Source organism: Lontra canadensis, unplaced genomic scaffold (assembly GCF_010015895.1).
Source record: "Lontra canadensis isolate GAN:19392208 unplaced genomic scaffold, GSC_riverotter_1.0 scaffold57, whole genome shotgun sequence".
NCBI lineage: Eukaryota > Metazoa > Chordata > Mammalia > Carnivora > Mustelidae > Lontra > Lontra canadensis.
Genome location: NW_022631051.1, coordinates 8,284,765 through 8,306,641, shown reverse-complemented (window position 1 = coordinate 8,306,641; position 21,877 = coordinate 8,284,765). Strand labels below are relative to the sequence as shown.

At 39.1% G+C, this 21,877-nt stretch overlaps 2 protein-coding genes across 5 annotated transcripts in view; one reads left to right on the top strand and one right to left on the bottom strand.

Moving 5' to 3' along the window:
• Window positions 1-674: 674 nt before the first annotated feature.
• On the bottom strand, window positions 675-21,121 carry PSMG2 (proteasome assembly chaperone 2). Of its 2 annotated transcripts, none has more exons than XM_032875807.1 (7): window positions 21,000-21,121; window positions 16,861-17,032; window positions 13,312-13,370; window positions 10,020-10,138; window positions 8,993-9,166; window positions 1,690-1,810; window positions 675-851 (listed from the first exon to the last, which is right to left on the bottom strand). In XM_032875807.1, the coding sequence occupies exons 1-7, from the start codon at window positions 21,054-21,056 to the stop codon at window positions 759-761; spliced, it is 795 nt and encodes a 264-aa protein (XP_032731698.1). In that variant the 5' UTR covers window positions 21,057-21,121; the 3' UTR covers window positions 675-758. The 2 variants fall into 2 exon arrangements, with proteins under 2 accessions (XP_032731698.1, XP_032731700.1); XM_032875809.1 differs by lacking the exon at window positions 675-851 and adding an exon at window positions 4,605-4,713 and having other exon boundaries at window positions 1,717-1,810.
• Window positions 21,122-21,539: 418 nt separating this feature from the next.
• CEP76 (centrosomal protein 76) overlaps window positions 21,540-21,877 on the top strand; it is a 34,323-nt gene continuing 33,985 nt past the window's right edge. For all 3 annotated transcript variants that reach the window (XM_032875804.1, XM_032875806.1, XM_032875803.1), the window contains exon 1: window positions 21,540-21,718. In XM_032875804.1, the coding sequence (XP_032731695.1) occupies window positions 21,656-21,718 (63 nt within the window). In that variant the 5' untranslated portion in view covers window positions 21,540-21,655. The remainder of the gene's footprint in view (window positions 21,719-21,877) is intronic.

Here is a 21,877-nt window from a genome sequence, read left to right as displayed (position 1 = left end):
GGTTTCTAGAGATTTTATTTTAGCCCAGTGGATTATGCCATTCTTCAAGATACTCAAGACCAGGGGCACTTGGGTGGCTCAGTTGGTTAAACTGCCAGCTCTTGATTTTGGCTCAGGTCATGATCTCATGATACTGGGATTAAGCCCTGCATCAGGCTCCACACTGAGAAGGGAGTCTGCTTGGGGATTCTCTCTTTCCCTCACCCTCTGTCCCTCCCCTCACTCGCACTCTCTCTCTAAAAATTTTAAACAAGTAAATCTTTAAAAAAAAAAAATCCTCAACAAGACCTAATGCATTTGGGATATTGTCTCATCTGAAACAAATTTCAGTAGAACCACCACTAGGATTTCTTTAGAACAGCTACAACAGATACAGAGAATTATTAAGTATTCTTCTATTTTTGGACTTCTGACTTCCAGAACTGCAGGATAATAAACTGTGTTGTTCTAAATCACTAAGTCTGTGGTAATTTATTAGAGCAGAAACAGGAAACTAATATAAAAGTCTGAGTTTTTAAAAAAAATGTATTTCAGACAAATTACTTGGGAAATATTTTATTGTACAAAATTTACATTTGTTGTATATAGAGAAAAGCATGGCAAAACAACTTTTTGTTACTCCATTTTCTTTGAGATTTTTTTGTGAAAATCAAAGATTTATTTTCTAATATATTCTTACATAATGTAACTTTCTATATAGTTAATAGTTGTGTTGGTAATAAGTATTTTGGGACATAAGGTATAAAACTGAAAAAAGGTCAAAAAAGTGCAGGGGGAAGACCACTGCCAAACAGTAATCTCCACGAACTTGGCATTTTCCACCGCAAGGCAGATGCTGTGGGGTCATCACACTGTAAACGAAGAACAAAATACTTTAATCCTTCAATTTTACCACCAAATTCCCTTTTAGCAGTTAAGTAGCATAAAACTCTCTCTTCTCTAGTTTTTTTTAGTTTTTGTTCTTTTTGGTTCTGAAATTTTTAGCTGAGTTTTACTCTAAGGAAAAGCAAAGCAATACATTTCTGTTTTTTTTTTTAATGTTAACTGAAGATAAATTTCTTTAAGTTCCAAATCATAAAGATATGCCAGAAAGGCTATGGAGTCCATCAAGTAAAATCATATTTGAAAGGAATAGGGGTTGAATAATAATAATAAAAAAAAAATCAGTGCTCTGTGATTTATATCAATTTGTTCCTAGCAAAACCACGAATAAAAAATTATCTATCATATCATTATGGTACTTCTATTATGCCTAAGAGCTAACTGATTTCCCTGGGTGTAATGCTTTTACGTCATAATATAGAACAGTATTTTAATTATATGCATATTCAATAGTTATAGTATTGCTCACATAAATAGGTTTCACTTTCCTTAAAAAAAAAAAAAGTCCGGAATTCTAAAGACATTTGTTTATTCTTCTAAGTATGTGCCTAGTATAATTAATGCAACATGAACAATTAATAAAGTACTTAAGGTTTTCCTTTCTGGAAAATCAGTGTTAATGAAACAACTGTAGACAACTGGTTGGTTAAATGCGCTCTTCTCTTTTCAAAAGTTCAACTAAACTAAATTTTATATAAAGATGTATCTATACTTAACAAATTCTCAATTATTTGGTCTACTTATATAGAATAAAAATGTTTATAAATATATAGAGAAATCAGAGGCTTAAGGTGTAGTAAAACTTACACATGGTTTGAGTATCTGAAGCCATTCGTTAAGATACTCAACAAGACCTAATGCATCTGGGATATTGTCTCCTTCTGAAACAAATTTCAGCAGAACGACCATTGCAATTTCTTTAGAACAGCTGCAACAAATACAGAGGATAATTAAGTATTCTTCTATGGATACAAGATGCTGATTCTATCTGCGTCTATTTTTATAGCTAAGACAATCTACCAGGTTTTAGGCAAGGAGAAGATTTCTGGGAGACTTCTAATAAGATCACTTATTTATTCCCCTTTGCTCCAGATATATGTTATTTGTGGGACAGGATTAGAAGCCATTTATGCCCACATTGGGCGTCTTGTGTCTCATATAAGGCTGCATGAAAAATCATCCCCACCGAAATATGTTCTACTTCCTAAATCTGCTGTAGAAGATAGTGATTTTCAGAAGCACCACTGCAGGGAGATTGAAAGAAAATAACACCCTTGTTACTAATAACTTAAAGCAGTGAGAGAAAACTGTGGAACTGAATAAAGGGAAAAAAAATTACTATTTTTTTTTTTAAGGATATTTATTTGAAAGAGAGAAAGAGATAGCAAGAGGGAATATGAGGGGTGGTGCAGGGAGAGGGAGGAGGCCCCCCACTGATCAGGGAGCCTAAGACGGGGCTAGATCCCAGGACCCCAGGATCAAGACCTGAGCTGAAGGCAGACACTTAACCAACAGAGCCACCCAGTGCCCCTTTACCACTACTTCTTACAGATTCCATCTACTGAGTGATTATTATGTGCTAAGCACTATCTGCATATTTTATAGTTCTATCCCTACAACAATTCTTGAGGCAGTTATAATTATCTCCATTTTATAACTGAATCAGTTTGGGATAATGAGAACATGGACAGAATGCCTGGATTCAAATTCTAGCTCTGTCACTTACCAGACATGTTGGACAAGTTACTTAATCAGAGCTTCAGTGTGTATCATTTGTAAAAGAGGGAACACAACCAAACTTCCCTCACAGGTTGTTGTGAGGTATAAAGGAGGCAGTAGAGGCAAAGTGGTTAAAACAGTGCCCAATACATAGTCAGTACCATGTACGTGCTAGCTATTATAATGAAGTAACTGAAGTTTAAAGGGTTTGAAATGTAGTAAACATACTCAAAGTTCTTTATCTATGCAGTGGCAGAGGTGGGACTTGAACCCAGGTCTTTCGGAAGGTCTTTTGGTCTCTTAACTGTAGCTATAAATGCCTTAAGCTAGTGATGAGATGGGGATAAATAAATGCAAAAAGCTTCCTGTTTGCCAAAAAAAGCAAAAATTATTTCTAATACTCTAGAACCAAGGACTATGAGGAAAATGCGCTCTCACTGACAGACAGCTACAGAAATAAAGGTCAGTTGGGTTTCTAAGCAGGGCATTTCAGGTGTGGAGAAGACTCTGAGAGGTAGGTTCAGAAGTCTCAGGTGTACCAGGAGAGCCTGCCACAGCATCTCAGCCTCTAAGTATCAGAAATTGGCCAGGGTGCTCTGGTGGCTCACTCGGTTCAGTGCCCAACTCTTGATCTCAGTCCAGGTCAGGATCTCAGGGTCGTGAGATTACGCTTCACACTGGACTCCACACTGAGGGTGGAGTCTGATTGGGATTCTCTCTCCCCCCTTTCCTCTGCCCCTCACCCCCGCGTGCATGCTCTCTCCCTCCCTAAAATAAATAAATATAGGAAACCGGAAGTTGTTAGCACTAGTTACATCATCTCACTCTGTAATCCTCAAATATCTTTGGGGCTCTCGAGCTTTGTATGGTAGCACTGTGAACCATGATGACTCAGAAGATTCTAGTTCCTAAACATTCATGCTCTGGTAGCCTTAGAAATGGCTCCTGCTTAGAGAGAGGCTAGCTTCCCTAGCTGTGCCTTCATTTTCAAGCCTCTAGGTTAAAAAATGCAGGGGTATGTCTTGAATTTACAATGCGTCCACTACTAGTATGAAGAGTAGCATGATAGTTTTAATAACGTCCTCTGGTGCTCTCTGTAAAAAGGGGAAGTGGAGAGTGGCTAATTTTATTACTCTCTGTGACATTAAAATCTAGCACAAGAAATACATCTATTATTAAATTATAAATGTACTTTGATTCCAATTAAATATGAGAGATTTCAGGTCAGCCACACCACTGCTACCACCTCTCATTAGGGTAAATAATGTTATCTTTTCCAGAGATCAGAATATATATTTGTTCTCATAATGGGAAGGCAAATATAGATGTTACAAATAATTTAGCAAAAAGTTTTCTCAATTTCAAAAATTCTTTATTGCAGTGAATGTATAATTGCCCAGAACACTAAACATGGGTTTGATTATAAATGAAAGATTTGCATTAGAAAATTAAAACTGATTTTGTGAGAAACATTTTTAAATAGGATGAACTCTAAAGTTTAAGTCAGACTTATCTTGCAGGTACACACATTCAATTCAAGTATATTTTAAAGGAGTTGGGAAGAGAACAAGTGAAAAATTAGTAGTGGTAGTTACTCCTGGGTGATAGAGCTGTGTATTATAAATATTATTTCTTTGGACTACTCCATATTTTCCAAATCTTCTATAATGAGTACGTCTAACTTTTATAATATTTTGCTATCATCACTAACTTTGTGAGCAAGTTTACAACTACCCAGAAGTTATTCTTTGGTCTCATGGAGTTTTACCCTACACACGTGGCTCAGAATTCTGACAAAGACTCAGGGAGACCCCTAAGGCTCTTCTTGAATAGCCCTTCTCTGGTTCTCTGCCTCCTTCATTCTAGGTGTCCCAGCATTCCTCAATCATGATATCTGCCTTTTCAACTCAGCAAGACCACTCTGCTCAGGTTCCCTCCCCTTCTTTGTGTTGTAGTCCACAAAGTATCTGCAAGGAGAAAGCAGGGGCAACTGTAGGACTTATTTGCCTTCTCTCAGGGATCACAACTGTGTGCTGTTTGCTATCCAATGTCTGAAAAAGTTGTTTCATTAATTTTGTCCAATTTCTAGTTGTTGATGGCAAGATGGCAAATCTGATATCATTACTTTTGCAAAGCAAAAGTAGACTGATTGTAAAGAACTAACAAGTCAGTGTGAAGGAGCAGAGAGCTGTGGGAATACAAAGAGAGTAGTAAATTCCTCGTGCAGAAGGGAGAAGCAAGGGAGGGTACAAGGAGTGCTCGTGAGGGGACTCTTGGAAATGGGGTTAGTTTTTGCAAGGTAGATAAGAGAGAAAAGTACACCAGACAAGGGAAGGAAGAATGAGACAGCTTTTAGGAAACTGGCTGCTAGTCATTTAGCTAAAGTCCAGGGCACCAAGGAATGAGCCAGGCAAGGAAGTCCTGCAGGGCCTTGTATGGGGAGTATGAACTGGATTCTGCACAGAGCAAGTAAAACTGCTGATGCGCTTTACTCAGGGGATGTTGTGATCAGTCTTGAATTTTAATTTTAACAACACTCGAGATGGAACAGAGTGAGCGAGGAGGAAGCAGGGGGAATTGCTCAAAAGATCTTGATAGCAGCTGCTACAGACCAAACCCATGTCCCTCCAAAACTGAAGCCCTAACCCCCAATGTGACTATATCTGGAGAAAAGATCTATGCAGGTAATTAGGATTAAACAAGTCATAAGGTGAAGGCCCTAATCTGACAGTACTGTGGCCTCATAAGGAGGGAAGAAATAAGAGGTCTCTCTCTGCCATGTGAGGATATGGCAAGAAGGTAGCCCTCTGCAAGCCATGAAGAGGGCCCTCACCAGAATCCAACCATGCTGGCTCCCCAGTCTCAGGCTTCTAGCCTCTAGAACTGTGAGCAAATAAACTTCTGTTGTTTAACCAATCCCACTGACAGTATTTTGTTATGGCAGTCCAGTCAGACTAACAGCAGTCTAGGCTACTATGTGATGTGGCCTGAATGAAGCAAGAGAAGGACTGAAAGCTAGCTGGTGGTCTGTAGGGCAGGTGCAGAGGATGGTTAGGTAGCCAGGGCTTCCCCCAAAAGAATAGTTGAAGTGATATTTTATATTACACAGAATCTGCTAGATAGGAAAAGAAGTAAAAACAGAAATGACAGACTAGGGGAAAAAAAAAAGAAAAATGGGAAGTAATGATGGTTTTAATAGGAATAGAATAGGTTTTCAGGGAAAAAGAGAAAGCTGAAATGGTACACAAGTATGGCCAGAGACAGACAAAACAAGCTGTACCAGGAAAACAAGCTGAAATGCCTGTATCCTTTCTGAGAAGTCTTGAATATTTTGGAAAGGAGCAGTGGCAAAAGTAATTACAAGTAACAAGGAACAAGTTCACTTTTTAGACAAAGAATAAAGCTCACGTGATCGTGAACCATGAATGGTAGCTCTAGAATGAAGTGGTTAGAAGTGCAGGATCTGAGGCCAGATGTCTACGTTTGAATACTGGCTCTGCCACAGATTACCCATATGGCTTTTAGCACTTATTTTATCTTGTTGCTCTTTAGTTTTCTTATTCATAACATGTGGTTAACAGCAATACATACCTATAAGCTTATTAGGAGAATTAAATAATTTAATACACATAAAGTGCACAGAACAGTGCCAGGCCCTTAGTTATTACCATGACTACTACTTGTGTTACTATTATGACTTCTTCAGGTCATGCAGAAGTCACAATGTAGATTTTAGGGCAAGCAAATCAGTCGTTCTATTTGGCAAGGCTAGGCTTACACTCCTGATATGTATTATGTTAAGTAAGGAGGCAGATTTATTGGATGACTTTGAGCAATGATGGCGCAGATATATTTACATTTCTTCTAGGTTAGCTCTCTAAAGCCACCTCTAAAGCTTCTCTAAAGCCACCACTGACAGTACAAAAAGATGCCCATGAGGACAGCAGGGAGTAGACTATATGAGCTTGAGAAGCAGCATAGACCACTAAATGCTGTCCTCCCCCTCTTTATAACCGTTGGCTCTGCCATCCACAAACCCACCAGGCACATCAACTCCCGGCAAGGAAGAGTCAAAGGAAGTTGAAGCATACAGCATGGCCTTCTGGTTAGCCCCAAACTTAGCCTCAAGTCGTATGAGACAGAAAGCTAAGGGCAGGCAAAAATGGGGACAGTGTAAGTGTCTACAAATCTGATGGCCGGCTGGGCCATCATGTAAGTCATATAAATCAATTTATGAAAAGGGGTTAAAAGAAAAAAAAGATCTCTTTCTAATTTCCACCTTTACTTTCACTTGCCTTCTAGAAGTTCATGATTCCCAAAGACTAATCAAGAGTGACTGCAGAGTATTTAAAAGAAAAATGCACAAAAATAACCATAAATCTGTTATTAGGCACATAATATATAAAGATGTGATTTGTGACAACAGTATCACAATGGGTTGGGGGAGGTAGTGTGTATGGGAGTAGTTTTTGTGTGCAATTGAAGTTAAATTGGTATCAACTCAAATTAGACTGTTACAACTTTAGAATGTTATATGCAATCACCATGGAAACCACAAAGCAAGTATCTATAGAATATACACAAAAGAAAATGTGAAGAGACTCAAAAGAGGTCACTATAAAAAATCAACTAAGCACAAAAGAAGGCTGTAAAGCAGCAAATGAAGAACAAAAAAAGCTATAAGATACATAGAAAACAAACAGCAAAATGACAAATCTTTCATCACTAATTACCTTTAATGCAAATGGGATTAAATTCTCTAATCAAAAGACAGATTGGCAGAATGGATTAAAAAACATGATCCAACTATGTACTGTCTACAAGAGACTTACTCTGAATATAAGGACACACACAGTTTGAAAGTGAAGAGATGGAAAAAGATATTCCATATAAATAGTAACCAAGAGAGCAGCATGGCTATACAAATATCAGAAAAAATAGACTTCAAGTCAAGAACTGTTATCAAAGACCAAGAAGGCCATTATATATTGATAAAAGAGCCAATTCATCAAGAAGACATAACAAATATAAAGACATATTCACAAAATAGGAGCCCCCAAATTATGAAGCAAACACTGAGAGAACTGAAGGGAGAACCACATACAGTGCTACAGTAATGACTGGAGACTTCAACAGCCTACACGCAGACTCAGAAGGAAAGAGGAGATGTACACAACACTGTGTAAGACCTAACAGATACATACAGAATACTCTACTCAACAAAAGCAGAATACACATTTTTCTCAAGTGCACGGAACGTTCTTCAGGACAGACCTTTGGTAGGGCACAAAAGAACACCTGATAAATGAAAAAGATTAAAATCACACAAAATGTCTTTTTTGATCACAACAGGATGATCCTAGAATCAATAACAGAAGAAAAACTGGAAAATTCACAAATACGTGGAAATTAAACAACACAATTACAAACAACTAATTGGTCAAAGAAGAAATCACAAGGTAAATTAGAAAATTTAGGGGTGAATGAAAATGAAAACAACATGCTGAACTTAGGAGATTCCGCTAAGGCAGTTTAAGAGGGAAAGTAAGAGCTGCAAATGCACATTTTAAAAAAGAAGAAATTTCACAGATTAATAACCTAAGTTTACACTTAGGATCTATAAAAATAAAAGCAAACTAAATCTGGAGTTAGCAGAAGGAAGGAAATAATGAAGATCAGAGTGGAGATAAATAAAATAGAGAACAGAAAAATAAGAGAAAAAGTCAATAAAACCGAAAGTTGGTCATTTGAAAAGATCAAGAAAATTGAGAAGAAAAAAAGACTCAAATTACTAAAATCAGAAATGAAGGTGAGGACCTTAGTATGGATTTTGAATGAAATAGGAGTTGTTATTAGATAAATGTAGATGCTCTGTTTAGAACAATGACAAAGATCTGAAAGCAGATAGTTAGTAATTGGTATACAACACTGTGAATTCATTAATGGCAACTAACTGTACACTTAAAAACAGTTACATTGTTTTAATGTTTCATATATTTTATCATAATTTAAAAAAAGATTGATTGTAGAGGTTGCAGAGAGTAAGTTTCAGGATCCTTAACATGCTGCACATTATAAAACATTAAATTTGGTATTTTAGGAACCAATTTTCCTAAGACGTAATTTCAATCTTTCCCCTGAATGTAAGAGTACCTATTTTATAAAGATATTTTCAAAGTTCCAATAGAATCCAACACACTCTCCCACTTATCTTACTTTCACTTTTTATTATTATTTTTTTAAAGTAGGCTCCATGCCAATGTGGGTATTTAATAAACTCACTACCCTGAGATCAAGAGTCCCAAGCCCTTCTGACTGAGCCAGCCAGGTACACCTCTTACTTTTATTTTTAAATAAGGTGGGGAACAAATGAACAAACAAACAAACTCACCCTTCATCATAGAGTGTTTTTGTGATACCTCCTCCAGGAATACGAATACAAAACTCAGAATCATCTATTTCAGGAATGCATGGGCTTTTTTCCATTTCTTCCCAGTTAAGGCTCATTATTTTAGTTTGAATACATTTTTGCACACAAGGTGTGAGTAGGTACCTGAAGGGAGTACTAGAAGCAATCATATAATTAACTTTCTAAAAACCCACAAAAAAATATGAACATTAAGGCAAGTTTTTTAAGCAAATGTTTGTTCTCTCTCTAGTCTGTTGCTAAAGCAAAGCACAAGTTTTAGCAGTCTACAGAAGAATAACATGTAAAAATACTGCTCTGGCTTGCTATTTACATACTTAGGAGAGAGTATAAAGACACAGGCCAATTTTAACTAAGGCAAGGCCATCATGAAGATAACCTATTTCCCACAGCTCTGCTCCCTTCTGGCCATGAAGCTTTTTGTGAGATTCCTAGATGTGTTATATCTATCACGAGATTACTAAAAATTAGCTCCAATTTTGAAAGGTTAGTCTTGGCTAATGTTTCCTTCATCATGATTTTTTGGTGCATAAATGAAAATGAAATAAATCTATTTCTTGGTTGTTCTGCCTTCTATTTAGGAGTTCAGTCTGACATGCCTGGAAGTTAAAGGCAACTGGATTTCTGTGATGGCGAAATAAATAGAAATGTGAATCCAGTCTTCCAAAAAATTATCATCCAGTAAATCTTAGGTACCCTTTCTCTTTTTTTCTTCATCAGCTGAGCTCTGTGATGTTGCCACACACAATACCAAACAATCGAAGCACAGTTCCAGAACCATCTCTATCTTTACACCAAAGCCTGCCTTGGGTCCCAACCATAGGACTACCTAACCATACTCTCTCCTGTCTCTTGACTTTCTTCTATCTAAATTCCAGAGAGGGGAGGTAAAGATATACATGGCTTTTAAAACTTATTTTAGCTTTTCAATAGAGACACCATAATAATACAGTGTAAAACGTAACAAAATTTTTCAAAGGCAAAAACATACCTGCGAAGCTGTAGATCATTCCGGTGATATGAATGACTGCTTGAAAGAACAATGACTTTGGCACAGTTACTACTTTTCACCCAGGAAAGCAGTTTTTCACAGAATGGTTTTGATTTATACTTCATATACCATTGAAAGAATAAAAAGAAAGTCTAAAAGTTAGATCTTAGCATATAATAAGAGTATCCTTTAAAATATTTTATCAACCTTATGTGATAATAAATAATTCACATATATAAAATTGTAATTATTTTTAGATTCACTTACTGTCCTTAAAGATGAGGGATGCAGAGCAATGAATTTTTTATTGTATCTTTACAATCTAGATTTCAAAAAAATCCTATTCTGACTAAAGGAAAATTTCTCAGTTCTCTACTTGAGTAATAATTACTTAAAAACTATCACATAGACATCTATGAGATGTTCTTGCTAGAAATTTCTTAACAGAACATAACTAGAAAATAATCAGGTGAACCTAGGATGCCGAATATCTGGCACTGATCCTCAAAGGAGTCAGTATTATGAAGAACAGAAAAAGGAGGCCACTTCTACATCAATGGCTACCAACTAAAAAGATATTATAGCCGAATGTAACATGTGAAACTTGACTGGATCCAGAATTGAAGAATATTTTAGGGACAACTTGGGAAATTTGACTATGTCTTATGATAGTACTGAATAATTCATTAAATGCTGATTTTCTTAGAGAATGCTGCTGTGATTGTGAAAGAGAATGTCCTTATTCTTTTTTTTTTTTTAATTTTATTTATTTGACAGAGAGAGATCACAAGTAAGCAGAGAGGCAGGCAGAGAGAGAGGAGGGAAGCAGGCTCCCCGCTGAGCAGAGAGCCCGATGTGGGGCTCGATCCCAGGACCCTGAGACCACGACCTGAGCTGAAGGCAGAGGCTTAACCCAATGAGACAACCAGGCACCCGAGAATGTCCTTATTCTTGAAAGATGCATGCTGAAGTATTTTTGGGTAAAATATGATGACATCAGTAGCCTACTTTTGGATCCTTTGGCAGAAGGAAATTGTGTGCATGCACATGGAAAGAGAGTAGAAAAAGAGGTGTGGCAAGATGTTAAAGCTGGTTAATCTGGAAAGTGGGTTATGAAATTTTGGGGAGAAAAACTTGGGGAGAGAAACTCTTCAAAGACTGTTAATAAAATATCAACAGAATTTAAAATGCAGATAAGAAATAGCTAGCTTTTAAAATAGGAAGGTGGTACAGTATGATTAAGAGAAGCAGGCTCTGGAGTTGAGCTGCCTGGTCTAGAATGCTGGCTTTACCTCCTACACAGACCATATGTCTCAGGGAAAATGCTTAAACTTCCTGTGTTTCAGTTTCCTCATTCGTAAAATGAGGATGTTAGTACCTACCTTCATCGTGTATGTGTGTGTGTGTGTGTGTGTGTGTATGGCATATATATGTATGTATATATATATATACACATGCATATATATACATGTATATTTATATATGTATATATTTATGTTCATGTGTGTGTGTATATATATTACTTATAGCCATACTGGTGCAAAAAAAATCCATGTTCAATAAATATTTGGTATTTTGAAATCACTATTTCCACCTACCAAAAATTTCACTTAGAAATTTTTGTCTATCTTAATTGTTTGTCTATCCTAATTCCTTTTTTTCCCCATCTTAATTCTTGAACTTAAAGTATTGAGGACAGAAAAAGCCACACGCATGGCATAACGTAGAAATAATAGCAACTCTCATCGCAAAATTTTGAGTATGTTATTAACTAAAAAAAGTAAAGAGTGATTCTAATGTAAATATTAAAATAATCATAGCATTATTCACAGTCATCTCAAACTGGAAAAAATCTAATGTTCCATTAATAGTACAATGGATAAATCACGGTTTATTTATACAACAGAATCCCACAGAAATGAGAATGAACTACCTCTCCTTGGAAAAACATGGATAGACCTCACGAATAGAATGTTGAGGAAAGGAAGCTAGACATAAAGTACATACCATAAGATTCCATTTACATAATAACATAATAACTAGGATGGGGCATGGGGGAGAGCCTATGGAATGCTGACATATTTCTGACCTCCCAAAAGGTGGTATTTAATCCACTTAACCAATATTGACCAAGTGTTTCTCTACATTCTAGAAGGTGGGGAATATAAGAGTGAATGATACATTGTCACTTCTCTCAGAAAACTCACTTTATACTAGTTGTAAATGATAAATATATGATATGCCAAGTAGTGAGGAGCTGTGAAGAAAACCACCCCAGGATAAGACAACAGAAAGGGTGGTCAGGGAAGGCATTTCTGATGAGGTAACATTTAATCAAGGACTGAAGGAAGTGAGCCATTTAAGTATCTAGGGGAAAAGTATTCCAGGCAGGGAAAACAATGTAAAGACTCTGGGACAGGAGTGAGCTTAATCTGTCTGAACAACAGGGAGGCTAGTATGGCTGAAGCAGGGTGAGTGAAAGAGGGAACGAGCTCTAAGTTTGATCAGGTTGAGCAGCTGTCCAGGAGAACGCTCTGTAATAACAGAAGAGCTCTTTATGGCAGCTGCTTGCCACATGTTACTATGGAAACTTCAAATGTGACTAGTGTAAAGGAGAAACTAATTTTTAATTTTATTTACTTTTAGCTTATGAATCAAAATTTAAATAGCTACATGTGGCTAGTGGGTACCGCACCAGGACAGAGGTAGAACCAGGATAAGCCAAGGTAAGGGCTGTGAGTTCACTGGGAGTCAAATGGGAAGCCACCAGAGGGTTTGAAGAGAGAAGTGATGTGTTTGATTTAGGTTTAAAGGATCATCGGTGGTGCTATTTACAAATAGAATATTAGGTATTTGTGGGAATGGGTAGACAAGAACAAAATCAGGAGTGTGAGAGAAGGCAGTGGTTTGAATAATAGTGGTAGCAGTAGAAGAAGAAAGAAGATTCAGAATTTATTCTGACACATACATAATTTAAATGTATATGCCACTGGTTGAAATGCAACACAAATGGAGTAAACTGAAAATATTCCTATGCTTAAATGTTTTCACCAATGCTACCTGAAGAGAATACATAAGACCTACCCTGTATGTCCCAAGTCCTTTCAATATAATCATAAAACAATGGTAACACCTCTGAAATTTTGTAAGATTCTCTACAGAACCACACTTTTCTTAATTGTACATACAGTAAAAAGAGCAGAACTGAGTTTTGAATCTTCATTCTCAATAATACTTAGTATTTTCTCATTATATTTTACTTTGATCACCTTAAAATGACAAATATACTAACCTTAATAAAAATGGATCTTAACTGAAGAGCCACCAGCTTCTTCGAAGGCAATGCATATACTACAAAGACAAAAAAATGAAATAAGATACTTAAAATGATGGAGTCATACAAATGAAATTACTAACATAAAAACTAAAATTGAATTGTAAGAACTTTTATACCTAACATTTTCAATAATTAAATATAAAACATATGAACTATATCATTCAGTTAAAATAAAACATTTTAATAGTACCTTAAAATGCATCTGTGACCTTTATTCTACGGAACAGATTCATTTCTGTCGAGTTAATGGCTTATGTATTTTACTTTTATTTTTTTAGAGGTTGGGGCCAAAGAGAGAGAACAAATCTTGAGCAAGCTCCATGTCCAGTACAGAAGCCAGGGTGGGGCTTGATCTCACAACCCTGAGATCATGATCTGAGCTGAAATCAAGAGTCGGACGTTTAATGGACTGAGCCACACAGGCGTGCCTGACAAGATAACTGTAAGAAAATATAAAAAATTATTCTTCTTCTCTGACTGCAGAATCAGAGAAGTATTCCTCTGGAAACTTCTGGCATTATGACAAATAAAATAATTCTTAAGAATGTTTTTAGTTTTTGATATTCTCCCCTCTTCTGTTAGAGAACAGCAAAACTCACTGGGATTAAGAGAAGAATAGAATGCGGGAGAATGTTAGCCATATTAATCTCTGAAATAGGCACATTTGTGTTCTTTAGGAGTTTCTGAAAGAGAACATGCAAAATAAATGTAAAATTTTCTGTGAGTCAATGTGTGTGTTCTTCTTCTGGGAAAAGGATCCATAACCTTCATCACATTCTAGAAAGGGCCTACTTTGCTAATGTTTAACATATCCCTGCCCAAGAACAAGAAGCTCTGAGATGAACCAAGGACGAAATATGGAGTCTCTTGGAGGCATGATTAGGCCCCTGTGCTGAAGAGTAAGCTCTTAGTTACAGTAAATAACCCAGACTTCAGCAAATCCTTTGGTAGTTCATGTCCTTCCAGTTATAGGTCTTTTGGAGGAGTATCTTGTTGGACCTGTATGATGTGACTAAGGGCTATGGTGCATCAGCAAGTCTAGTGACTACCAGTTATGTTCAGGACAAAGGAGGCAAGAGAAGAAAGTTTGGAACTAGGGAAAAGAGCACATTTAGGGGAAAGGGACTAAGATGTGGGCCATTCAGGCCTGTAATCTATCTCTGACATACACATCCACTGCAATTCAACAGACCTAGTAGGAAGAGATGTATCTGTAGGGAGTGGGCAAAATGTTAAGATACACCACCTCCTATAATAGCAACACTCATGTTCTCCATCAGTGCATCATGTATATCTTTTTTAAGATCCTGCTTCCCATTACTTTGCTGAAGTGATAAAATATGAAACCAACATCACCTTTCATGTATTCTGGTGCAAAATATTTAGCTTTTATCTAATGAAGCCTTTTGACCTAAGTACTGTTACAGAAAATACAGAGACTAGAGGAACAGATATGCAGGTACAAGTCAAATGACAAATAATCAAATGTAGCAAGTGAGACGTCCTATAAGACAATGGGTCCAGTTTTTTCCTCAATAAGTCAGTTTCATGAAGAAGGGGAAAAGAAAAGAAGAGACTGCTCTAGAGTAAAAGAAATTTCAGAGGTACATAGAGGTACTATGGGTCTTTGCTTAGACAAACTAACTTTAAAGAACCTTTTGGGGGGCACCTGGGTGGATCAGTGGGTTAAAGCCTCTGCCTTCGGCTCAGGTCATGATCTCAGAGTCCTGGGATCGAGCCCCGCATCGGGCTCTCTGCTGAGCAGGGAGCCTGCTTCCTGCCTGCCTCTCTGCCTACTTGTGATCTCTCTCTCTCTGTCAAATAAGTAAATAAAATATTTTTTAAAAAGGACATTTTGGGGTACACTGGAACAATGGGAATATGATAGAGTATATGAAGACACTAAGAAATTGCTAATTTTGTTAAAAGTGATGGCATTTTAGCTATACAAGAAAATGTTCTTAAAAGACGCATACCTACATACCTGAAAATAGAATGTCATGATATTTATAATTTATTTTAAAATACCTCATCTTAATAATCAATAAAGTGGATTAAAGGACTTTACCCAACTGACTTGCTGCAAGTTTATGTCAGAGAAAACCCAGTGGGTGTTCTACTAGAGTGAAAGTGTATTAGCAGAGTGGTGTGGTGCTTAAGGGGGCCAGAGCCTTGCTTAGAAGCTCAGTTACACCATTAGTCATGTGACCTTAACTTCTCTGTGCAATGGTTTCCTCATCAATAAAACTACCCAGAGAGTAGCTGTGAGGATTAAATGAATTAATATATTTAAACACACAGTGTTCAGCTCATAGGAAATACTCAATAAAATGACAGTTGTTATCATTAGTGGAAGTATATAAATTCTAGTTCTACCATTTACACTCCTTTATTCTTTTAGGCAGTAACTGAAATTCAGTCTTGTGTTAACAGAGCCATTTTCCTGCAGGAATTTTAATATTAAGGACTTCTTTTTTAAAAGTATTTTATTTATTTGTGAGAGAGAAAGAGGACACAAGCAGGGAAAGCAGCAGGCAGAGGGAGAAATAGGCTCCCTGCTGAGCAGGGAGCCCAACATGGGACTCAATTCCAGGACCCTGAGATCATGACCCGGGCTGAAGGCAGCCATTTAACTGACTGAGCCACCCAGGTGCCCCTTAAGGTTATTTTTTGTAAGTTTATTTTCTTATTGCAAGCTAATTGCGCCATTAATAAGATGGACCAAAAAAAAAAAAAAAAAAAAGAAGGTTCTTCATTTGTCTTTTAGCCCATCAATGGTCTTTCATACTACTCTAGCACCTGTAGCTTTCACCTTAAGATTGTAAACAGAAAACTGAGCAGCCAACAGAGCAGCCTGCCGTCAAAGCAAGTGGATACTCCTGTGCTTCATGATGAATGGCTTTCCCCTCCTAGCTAAGAGTAATACCACATTACAGTGGTCAGTGCAATGTCAACTGTGTTCTCCAATTAATCAAGCTTGATAGTCCAATGAGGAACTGTGTGATTTATGGCATAGGAAAAGCCTACACCTACTAGTAGTATTAGGCAACTCAATCTCTCTGAGCCTTATTGATATTACACTATTATGGATTCTATAATAATATGAAAGGATGACTACGAGGCTAAAGTAAGGTAATGCATGTTAAACATATAAACTGAATCTGGTGGAATTCTTTTCCCCTTTCCTCGGTATTAGTGGTGTTTATACTTGCCAGAAAGAAATTAAAACTGAGGATAAAAGGAGGGGGAAAAAATGCTAAAAAAAAAAACAAAAAACACACACACACCTCAAATTCTAGTTTAAGAAGTACAGTCATCATAGGAGCTGCCATTTCAAAAAGGCTAAGAACCAGATGTGAGAGAAGAGGACGTGACCAGGTCATAAATCCTACACAAAGCTGGCACTGAGTACACGTTGCTATAAAACAGTATCTGTAGAATCCATCTCTAGTTTAAAACCAGTCTCCCTTAGAACAGAGAAAAACAGGCTTAAGTCTTACATACTTTCAGCATTTATACTGAGTTCTGTTGAATTTTCTTCTGCAGTTGCATATGGATTGTTTCCAACCATCGGCACAAGACAATCAGTATAGAAGTAACCGATCTTACACATATTTAGTGTAGAAATAATCAAATCCATTGCAAGCTGGCCAACATTTCCAACAGATACTGCTGGCTGAAATAATAAAAACACAAAAATGTTTGTTAAGTCATTGAATTACCAGCATTTTTAAAAATTTAGACAGAAGACATTAATCACAGGACTGCCTTTGGATGGTTATGCTCAGGTATGTCGTAGCTGTGTAGAGACTCATTAGCTGCCCCTGAGGTGTCAGCGGGGCTTCCTCTACTTTTGAGACTACTGATCTAACATTTGTGGAACACTTACCACATGTCTATCATTGCTCTAGGCACTAGGAACTCAGTAAGACAAACTGACAAAAGTTCCTGCCCTCGTAGAGCTTCCATTCAAGTGACGTAGTGGTTTAATGTAATAAAATAGTGAAATAGAGGCGGGCTTCACTTTATTGAACTTCATAGATAATGTGTTTTTTTACAAATTGAAGGTTTGTGGCACCCCTCGTTCAAGGAAGTCTATTGGTACGATTTTCCCAATAGCATTTGCTCACTTTGTGTGTTACATTTTAGTAAATCTCTCAACACTTCAAACCTTTTCACTATTATATTTGTTATTATTTGATCTGCAATCATTGTGACTCAATGAAAGCTCAGATGATGGTCAGCATTCTGTAGCAATAAAGTATCTTTTTTTTTTTTAATTTATTTGACAGAGATCACAAGTAGGCAGAGAGGCAGGCAGAGAGAGGGAAGCAGGCTCCCCGCTGAGCAGAGAGCCCAATGCGGGGCTCGATCCCAGGACCCTGAGATCATGACCTGAGCCAAAGGCAGAGGCTTAACCCACTGAGCCACCCAGGTGCCCCAGCAATAAAGTATCTTTTTTTTTTTTTTTTAAGATTTTATTTATTTATTTGACACAGAGAGATCACAAGTAGACAGAGAGGCAGGCAGAGAGAGAGAGGGAAGCAGGCTCCCTGCTGAGCAGAGAGCCTGATGCGGGACTCGATCCCAGGACCCTGAGATCATGACCTGAGCCGAAGGCAGCGGCTTAACCCACTGAGCCACCCAGGCGCCCAGCAATAAAGTATCTTAAAATTAAGGTATATACATTGTCTTTTTAGACAGAATGCTATTGCAAACTTAAGACTACAGTATAAAGATAATTTTCACATGTACTGGGAAACCAAGAAATTCATTAGACTTGCTTTATTGCGGTATTCCACTGTACTGCTGTGGTTTGAAACCAAACCCCCGATATTTCTGAGGTATGTCTATATACAGTGGTAACTGCTATGGAGAAAAAGTAAGTGAGCGTGTCTGTATGTATGTGGTTGGTTGCAATTTTAAATACGGTGATCAAGAAAAGAATTACTTTAGCTGACCAGTTAATTATGGACCTGAAAGACGTAAGGAAGACAGCCACAAAAAGACCAGGGAAAAGAACACTTCAAGCAGTGGGAAGGCAAGTGTAAAGTCCTCTTGGGTCATCTTTCCATCTGCTTTGTTAGTGCCTAAAGGTTGGGGTCAGCTTCTTTTCACATTAAACACACATGCATATTTATCCTCATGACTTCAAAGAGTCCAATTGTCAAATCTCTATCTATAGCCCAAAATATTTATCCAAACTTCAGATCCTAATGGGTATCTCCACATGGTTATCTCATAGGCAATGCATATTCAACATGTACAAAGCTAAACTTCTACGTAAACTTGTCCTCACATTTTGTATTTTTGAAAAGAGCTACAATTACTCATTTAATTACCTAACTCAAGAAACTTCTTCCTTTTCTCTTACCAACCACATCTAATACTAATCTGATTTTCATTGATTCTATTTCCAAAGTATCTCTTTAATGTAGCTCTTCTTTTGCATTCTTCTAGCAATTGCTTTTTTTTTCCCCTCCATCTTATTTTTCTGGGTCCCTCAGTGTGGACTCCCACTTCTCACTGTTCTCATCTATTAATCTCCTGGTTTTCTCTTGTAATCCCCTTTCCTCTTCTCAAGGATTTTGCTACTTTAGTTAGACCCTCAGTCTCCTGCATCATCCACCTTTTCTTCACTATCGGATTCTTCCCATCAGCATATACACATGTTGTAATCTTTCCTTCTAAAATACCCTCCCTTGATCCCACATATTCCCCTAGCTACCACTTCACTTCATGGTGTCTCTTCAAACTCAAAATTCCTCAGCTGCCCACTAAAACATAAGTAGGAACTTTCTTTTTAAGATTTTATTTATCTGAGAGAGACAGAGTAAGAGAGAGCGACGGCACGAGAGAGGAGAAGGTCAGAGGGAGAAGCAGACTCCCCGCGGAGCTGTGAGCCCGATGTGGGACTCAGTCCCAGGACTCTGGGATCATAACCTGAGCTGAAGGCAGTTGCTTAACCAACTAAGCCACCCAGGCAACCAGGAACTTTATTTCTGAATTGAGCAACAAATACGTACATATACAAGTCTCCATCCCTTCTTCCACTTATTCAAACTACTCCAATATGGCTTCCCTTCCTTCACTGCTCTACTGCTGTCAAGGTTACCACCAATAATCCTTTGGACATTACTTTCCCTACGAATCTTTCTCTTCTGCCAGGTATCTTACTAGCAGTCTCTGCAGAAGTCTGGACTCAAGGTCCACTGATATGGTTGCAGCCTATGAACAAGCTAGACCCTGAAATCCTTACCTGAGAGAACGAGCCCAAGACCCCATCCAGGTTGTACCAGTTCTCAGAGCACCCCCGCACCCCCTTCTCCTTGTCCTAAGATAACTTTCTGACATCAGGGACTCAATTTTGCCTCATTCTGATGTCAAGACTCTACCCCAAAGTAAACATGGGAATATATGGTACTTACATGTTTCATCTCCTGCAAGGATACCTTTCCCTTTTGTGATAAATAAACATTTTTCAGGGAGATACTTTGAAATTACATAAAATTTCCCTCTTCAGTACATTATCATACACTAATTTTAACATTCATTCATATTTCTTGTATGCACAGTTAAGGTGAAAATTGCCCAAAAGTGATTACCATCACTTAAAAAACCGAGATATGACTGACATTAACATTTTTATCAGTCTTAGGTATATAACACAATTTGATACATGTATATATTATGAAAAGATTACCACAATAGGCTTACTTAACATTAATCAACCAGTTACAAATTTTTCTTGTAATGAGAACTTTTAAGATCTACTCTCTTAGCAAGGTTCAAATACACACAATACAGTATTGTTTATTATAGACACCACGCCCTACAATACATACCCAAGACTTATTTATAACTGGGGATTTGCACATTTTCCCTGTCTTTATTTCATTTCAAGCAGCCCTCATCCTCACCCGCCTCTGGCAACCATCAACTTGTTCTCTGTGTCTATGAGGTTCCCCCTCTTACCCCGCCCCCGGATCCCACAAATAAAACTTTTAACAGGTCCTTTGTCCGCCCCCCCCAATAAGTCCTAGGGTTCTTCTGTACCCTTTTCAAAGTACTATCCTAGCATTTATTGCCCTTACTGGTTTACGTGTGTTTCCAACTAGACTGCACACCTCCTGAGGACAAGGACCTAGTCTTATTTAATATTTTTACATTACACAATCTTTATTGAAACCATGACTGAATATGGGCAATTTTAGGAGCAGTAAAACTGTTATGTTAGCTGCTGACGAAGATGACTTTTATTACCTTACCTGTCGTTTCCTAGTTAATGACCAAGTGTTACAAGCTTACGACTGGCTCTGCTACTAGCTGAAGAAAGATTTTCTAGGATATAATGAAAAGAAATGGCCCGTACCTATGCACAACGTTACCTGAAACAACCAAACACATTACGTTTTACAGTCAACGAAAACTACAAGCCCTAGTCTCAGAAACATCTGGTGATAGCGCCGCATCCAGCGACCACCTGTCTTCCGTGCACGCTGAAAACCTGAGACAAGCAAGGATCGCCCTCTGTCCCAGGGCCGGTGAAACACCTTGACTCGCGGTGGCGAGCCTCCTCAGAAACCTCTCGAGAGGAAGCACCCCAAGCCCGGCACGCGGTGCTCGAGAAAGCGGGGACTCACCATTAGGAAGGTGTAGCCCGCGAGGTCGGGGACCGATTCTCCGCAGGGAACGAACATGGTCGCACAGATGTGGGAGAACCGGGTGAGCTCGGCGCTGGCAGAAACGAAAGTCCCGCACAGGCGAAACCCCGAACGCTGCGCAGCTCAGGCGCGTCGGAATCCCCAGAGCCCCTAGCGACGGGGGCGGGGCGGGGCGGGGCGGGGCGGGGTCCGTCGAGGCGCTCGGCGTGGGGTCCTAATGGGTCCGTCCAGATCTCTGCCGGTCCGCAGGGCGCAAAGGGCCCGCGACGGGCGGGAAAGATGGGGGCGGGCAGTGCCTGCCGAGACGCTGGCAGGGCAGGACGGTGGGGAGCGCTGAGCTCGCGAGATGCGGACCCCCAGAGAAGGAAGCGGCAGGCGGAGGCGATCAGGCAGGAAAGGGGGCAGCCCGAGCCCTGGTAGTCCGCGCCGTTTGAAAGCAACAGTTGAGCGCCGCCGCTGCCTCGGCTCCGGCCCAGCCCCGGTCCTGACGCGGCGTCGCGGCCGCCCCCCCGCCCCCCGGGAGCTGTGTGAGGCCAAGCCGGCGCGCCGGCTCTCCTCAGCCGCGACTGGCATTCCGGGGCTGGCCGGGGCGCGCCCGAAGCGGGGAGAAGCGCGGTGAGGCGCCGGCCCCAAAGATGTCGCTGCCTCCGGAGAAAGCCTCGGAGCTGAAGCAGCTCATCCACCAGCAGCTGAGCAAGGTGAGAGCCGCCGGCGCCGGGCCACCGGGGGCCTCTCTGGCTGCCTTTGGTCCTGAGCGCCCAGCCTGGCGTCCCTAGATCCGGTCGACGGCGGCGCATGTTTGCGGGGGACGCGAGCGCAGGCTCTGGGGCACAGAGCGCGGGCTGGGCGGGCTCCGG

Coding starts and splice junctions, on each gene's coding strand:
- PSMG2 (XM_032875807.1), bottom strand. CDS start 21,056: ATGTTCGTTCCCTGCGGAGAATCGGTCCCCGACCTCGCGGGCTACACC. Junction 10,139..13,311: donor TAAGATCCATTTTTATTAAG/GTTAGTATATTT, acceptor TGGTATATGAAG/TATAAATCAAAACCATTCTG. Junction 1,811..8,992: donor AAAACACTCTATGATGAAGG/GTGAGTTTGTTT, acceptor TATTTGTTGCAG/CTGTTCTAAAGAAATTGCAA.